The sequence below is a fragment of the Camelus ferus genome, chromosome 33, assembly GCF_009834535.1.
Source record: "Camelus ferus isolate YT-003-E chromosome 33, BCGSAC_Cfer_1.0, whole genome shotgun sequence".
NCBI classification, from domain to species: domain Eukaryota; kingdom Metazoa; phylum Chordata; class Mammalia; order Artiodactyla; family Camelidae; genus Camelus; species Camelus ferus.
Genome location: NC_045728.1, coordinates 16,717,638 through 16,723,351, shown reverse-complemented (window position 1 = coordinate 16,723,351; position 5,714 = coordinate 16,717,638). Strand labels below are relative to the sequence as shown.

The 5,714-nt window shown below is 36.9% G+C and overlaps 1 protein-coding gene across 3 annotated transcripts; it reads right to left on the bottom strand.

The window, feature by feature from the left end:
* Positions 1-138: 138 nt before the first annotated feature.
* Positions 139-5,708, bottom strand: PIH1D2 (PIH1 domain containing 2). 3 transcript variants are annotated; one of them, XM_032472777.1, is made up of 6 exons: positions 5,349-5,708; positions 4,170-4,414; positions 3,427-3,550; positions 2,801-3,046; positions 2,006-2,271; positions 139-675 (listed from the first exon to the last, which is right to left on the bottom strand). In XM_032472777.1, the coding sequence occupies exons 2-6, from the start codon at positions 4,344-4,346 to the stop codon at positions 541-543; spliced, it is 948 nt and encodes a 315-aa protein (XP_032328668.1). In that variant the 5' UTR covers positions 4,347-4,414; positions 5,349-5,708; the 3' UTR covers positions 139-540. The 3 variants fall into 3 exon arrangements, with proteins under 3 accessions (XP_032328668.1, XP_006173701.1, XP_032328669.1); XM_006173639.3 differs by having other exon boundaries at positions 4,170-4,365; XM_032472778.1 differs by having other exon boundaries at positions 5,361-5,708.
* Positions 5,709-5,714: the final 6 nt, after the last annotated feature.

Sequence of the window (5,714 nt, the reverse complement as noted above, 5' to 3'; positions counted from 1 at the left end):
CTCTGGGATTTATTTATTCCTGATAACAAAAATTGACTAGAGACAAAATTTTTCTTTCAACTAGTAAACCAAGAATTCTCACATGTTATTGGAAACAAATAGACTTTTCCCAAATGATATTTAAGTTACTTAAGACCATTACAAATATCTTTAAGACAAATGTATCCTAGCAATACTGTTTTTTTAGCTTTTTTTTTTAACGTTTCTATTTTTATGGAAGGGAGGCAGTTAGGTTTATTTTTATTTATTTATTTAATGGCACTGGGGATTGAACCTGAGACCTCATGCATGTTAAGCATGCACTGTACCACTGAGATATACCCTTCCAACCCCGTAGTTTCTTCTAGATGCCAAGTTTGAGAAGGAGAAAGAGTTTAAAAAAACAAAACAAAACCCAACAACAGTAACAGCTAATGTCATCAAAAGGAACTCAGAAAAATATGAAAGTAGTGTTTAAGCTAAATTTCTTTACCCATAATGAAGGTCCTATAATTCACATGACTTTAACACTAAAAATCTAAAATCCATGACGCTCTTGACTTATACCAATGGCATTGTGACGATTAATGTAGCTTTTTCTTTGATAAATTTTGCTGTCGTCATTTCAGTATCCACAGGTTCTGGAAGATTCAGGTGTAATCTGTACTTCTCAGAGACCTCGATCAATAAATCATCCTACAAATAGTAAGACGAGAGATTTTACAAGACTAAAATAGAAATATATTTCCTGGTTTAAGGTGTTATTGGATTATTGTTCCCAGTTACTCACTTTTCTCATAACAAAAGGATCCCATTTATTATCATGTGACTTGTACTGAGCAATAAAGTGCTGTTGTCAATCACTGAGATTTGAGGTTGTATATTGCTGCTCAATACATCAAAAGTTAACTGACATGGTACCAGAAGATGGGTATTGCCATCCTAAGTTATGTGGCATTGACTTTGGGGCTAACCCGCAAACAGCAGGTAAACATTGGAGACTGGAAAGATGTTGATCCATGTATTATGCTGACAAAGCCCTTTATAAAACTGTAACAATAATCTGGAAGACAATGTTTAGGTAAAGAAGTGGGGAAACAGGAATGTTAGCATGCACTGGTTCTGTTGGTCACATTTATCAAGGTACTACAAAAAGATGAGCTGAGAAAAGAAGTTCCCAGTTTGCAAGTAGAATTGAAAGGGAATATACAGAAATTCTAAAACTTGAGGAATGAAAAATCCAACTAATTTTTCTTTTCAACTAGTAAAGGATAAAATTGAGAAATGAATTTTTTTTTTATCAACAAAGGCTGATTAAGACTGCCTAGAAGCAAAGATTAAATCACACATCTTTCTACCCTTTGTTGAAACTTGATTAAGGTGGACCTTATTAAATCCTTACATTTGGCCACATGACAGCAATCAAATCAAAAGAGACAGGCTGTTGAAAAATGGACATGTTTAAAAAAGAATTGTGAGCTGCAGCACCGACTGGAATCAAAGGAATAAAGTGCAACCAGCCTGGACTAAAACTCGTTTAAAATGAACTTTGACCCCAACATTCCACGGGCAGGACACCGCTGAGTAAGCGGCTCGGCACCTAATGAAGGCACATTTTCCAATGCTCTTGTCAGATGTGGCTAAGGTAGACTATGTGCTTCCAGTGACCACCTGTGAGAAGAATGTTCCCCAGCCCTGTCAGCATAGGACTTGGCCTGGTGACTTATTTGATCAATACAACGTGAGTAAAAGTCATATACGCCTTATCTGAGAGGAAGCTTTAGGGTCCACTGCGTGGTCTGGACATTTCTATTTTCCTTCTTCCATGAGAATGGCGTATCTCAGATGGGAACTGTGCCTTCACCTGAGTATTGAAATGTGCAGCACTCATGGAACAGAGCAGGCCTAGCTGCCATGTAACATGAGCAAAGTATTTTAAGCCACTGCGATTTTGGACTTTGTTATTACAGCATAATATAACAAATGCTGACTGATACAAATTTACAGTATTATCTATTCAACTTACCTCAGAAACACTAAGGTCACAGAGAGAGACTGAATTAACACCTGGTAATTCAACTTTTAATTCAATTTTCAGAGGTTTCTCATTCTGATCTGCCACAATTTTTAATTCATAGGCTGGTCTCTTCATCTCCACTTGGATCTCCGTACTGGAAATCTCTTCTATCAGACGTTCTGTTTTACCTGAAGCTTGGCTTTGGGGCAGTAAAAGTTGAGGAAACTGATCTGCATTGCTCACAGTACTGCTTCTTATCTGTTCAAGGGTTAGTTCTTTATGAAAAGAAGAGGAGGAGATGAAATCACAAAATTAACAACATGAAATACTATCAGGTGGTAAGCTGTAAAGATGTAGTGTTAGCCAAGATAGCAGATAAAGCTACAGCTAAATTAGCTTGAGAATCTTAAATCAAAAGACTCTTAAACCAAAGAAACTAGTTAAAAAATTTGTAGGATTTAAACATCTTTAAGGGCATGCTAATATTTCTAGTATCTAAACTTTATTTTTTTATCTTGTTTCTCATCTTTTAAAATCAAGACTTCTGATAAACAACAAGGTCCTACTGGAGCTATATTCAATATCTTGTATAACCTATAATGCAAAAGAATCTGAAAAAGAATATATGTATAACTTAATCACTGTGCTGTACACCAGAAACTAACACAACATTGTAAATTGACTATCCTATAATTAAAAACAAAAAATAAATTTAAAAAATCAAGACTTACAGTTTGCAAAACGTACACAGGATGCAAAAAAATGTTTTAAATAAGTCTATTTTTCCATTTATTATTAACTTACCCTTTCTCATTTGCTCTCTTAAATCTGTGGGACCAGTTTGGATTCTCATCAGATTTTGTTTCATTCTGTGAATGCTTCCTTTTATTCTAAATTTGGCAATGTGGTAAGAGTTTGAGAGAGTGAATTGAAGTTGTTGCTCAATGCATTTCATGGCCATCCGTATTAATTGATCTCTTTTGACTTGGTCCTTTTCTGCTGCCTGGAGAACATCAGGATTGTAGGCCACATCGATGACTGTGTAAACATCTGTGTGTGTAATTCAGAGGGTGTGAAATGAAGATGAATTCCTTCACTAACGATATCATCAGGTAATATACGAAGCCATATCCTAATAAAGCTGCAAAATGTGTAAATTCTATTCCTATATTTTTCAGAGGTAATCATGATGGTGCTATATACACAAAATTTCCAATTAGGGAATTTCTTGGCATTTTATATGGGTTAGGGTTAGCTCATATTATTAGAGAGTTAAACAGTATTCAGTTTTCATAAAGGAACACTTATTAGTCATTAACTACATTATGACCAAATAAAATAAGGAATGCCTTTTGCCAAATAAAATCTGGTCCATGCTTATTTCTAATAAAATGTTTAAAATGTGCCTTGTCTCCCATAACTCTACATACCTGATGCTTCAGACATATCTTCTGGTCTGCCAACACTTAGAGGTACTGGGTGAGTGGTTGACTGGGGAGCTGGGATCCTTTTCCACTGACATAGGTTGATAAAAAGTGTTTTTTCTTTTGGTTTCTAGAAAGCAAACAATTTTGCATATCTCAAAACCTAGTTTTTAAAAATTTTAAATAATATTCTAAAGGTAACTCATCCCAGAATTTGAAGAGTGAGAATTTTAGGCTCTAAGTAAGTCATTCCATGTATTAAACTGCGTTTGAAAAACTGTAAGAAATTATAGTGCTACCTGATTTTCCCAAAGATGCTGGTTCTTCAATCAAAAATCCAGTTGCTACTCCTCTAAGAACTGGGAGGGGGGGGAATTGATTTAAGCAGCTATTCCAGGTGAATTTTTAAATTTCATTTCACCAATTCCTTACCTCCCCAACCAAATAAATTCTCTCTACTTGAAAAATCTCCTCTATTATTCTCTATTAAAACAATACATTACTTTTAATTTTCATCCTAGCAGAAAAATGATTCAATTTGAGAGCCCAAAATATGTCAAATATGAATGTCCCATTCTTACTCCTTCAACAGAATCTTCCATACTATGTTTGGATTTCCATTTAGATTGGCAGTTTCCCTCAAGTTTTCTTGTGCTAAAGTAGCAGTAGCTAACGGTAAGCCATTCTCTGATTATTCCAGGATCATTTCATTCAGGACTTCCCTTTCCCTTGGCACCAACTTTACATACCAGGATCTTGGTTTGTAGACAGAGCTGTGGTTCTGGGGCAACACAGAGCTGTTTCCCCTCTTTCAGCTGCTGCTGAATGAACTTCTCATAGCTCTCAGGGTTATTTTCAGCCAGATCATCTAGGAGGTTCCAGAATTGAGTAACTTGGGTGAGCAGACCCTTTGATGATGACTCCATGATTGAGATGAATAGGCCTCTTTTTTTTTTATCAACAGAGAAGAAAGTATTTATGGTTGTTTACTTTGCTAAATAAAAAACACACAAAACAAATAATGATGCTTTGTATAATTGTGATATTCATATTTTTTAAATTAAAGAGATAATAGGTTTGCTCAATAATATTAAAGTAGAATCTGGTATTATCCTTGATTTTGCTCCAAACTTTAATTTTTAAACTCTAAAATCCCTGGATATATATTTGAACCAGTAACATGACATCAATATAGATATATTTTTCACCTCCCCAAAATATCTAAAGCCAGAGATGAATAGGCCTCTTAAGTCTGTGGAAAGACATAACTTAAAGGGAAAAAATTTCTATTGATTCATTTATTCTCTGGGGAGAGGAGGAACAGGTCAGTAACTGTTTTGCTGACGTTAGCAGCTATCCTTAACAGCTGTGTCTGTAAGAGTGGAGCTCACCACCACTATATCTTTCCCTTATTCTCCAATTATCTGGTACTCTCTCCTACATTCTCAAGATGTCCTCTCAGATAATAAGGCCTTACCTCTGCCTAGACCCTCACAAGCCCTGAGGGGCCAGAGTAGTTATTCAAGCCTGGATTTCCTGGGATTTTCCTGTTCCAGCACCTGGGTATTGGCTGACTAGGCCTATCGAGTTCCTGAATTTTCTAGGAATGTGCTGTGAATTGAGGGCCAAATGGGACTACCTCAATCCTCAGCATAGTTTAGTAGTTAAAAGCATGAACTCTTGAGTCAGAATGCCTAGACTCCAGTCTTGGTTCTATCTCTTACTAGCTGTGTGACCTTAAGCAATTAATTATATATGTGCCTCAGTTTACTCTCTTCAGAACAAAGACGACAATACCTCTTATAGGGTTATCGTGAAGATTAATACAGAGAGGCTGCAACATTTGATAAGCTTTACATGTGAATAATAATATTCTACGTTTTGAGATAACCTCCCTCCCACTCCCCTCCCCCAATTGAGAGGTGTACCAGAACATCTACAGGATGAGGAAAAGAAGAGGTCTGGGTCCTTCGAATACTGTATTAGGGTTAGACTGAATCCTTCCAGAAGCCTGCGAATCCACCTCTTCTCTTGGTTCCTAGATAAACCGCGACGCCTGTCACCAGGGTAACCACACTGGTACAACATCTAATTGGGTCCGGGAAGCTCCAGGAAGAAAGACTTTTTACACTCAGTTCCGGATATTCTCCTTCTGGTACTGAGCTTGCTTTTCAGCCAAGTCCGACCCACTTCTTTTCCAGGAAGGCGCCCGCCTTCCTTTCTGCACCTGTCGACCTCTAGAGTGCCCTGGAAATCCTCCCTGTGGCAGTCTCTGGGATTCCTGTCGGTGGGAA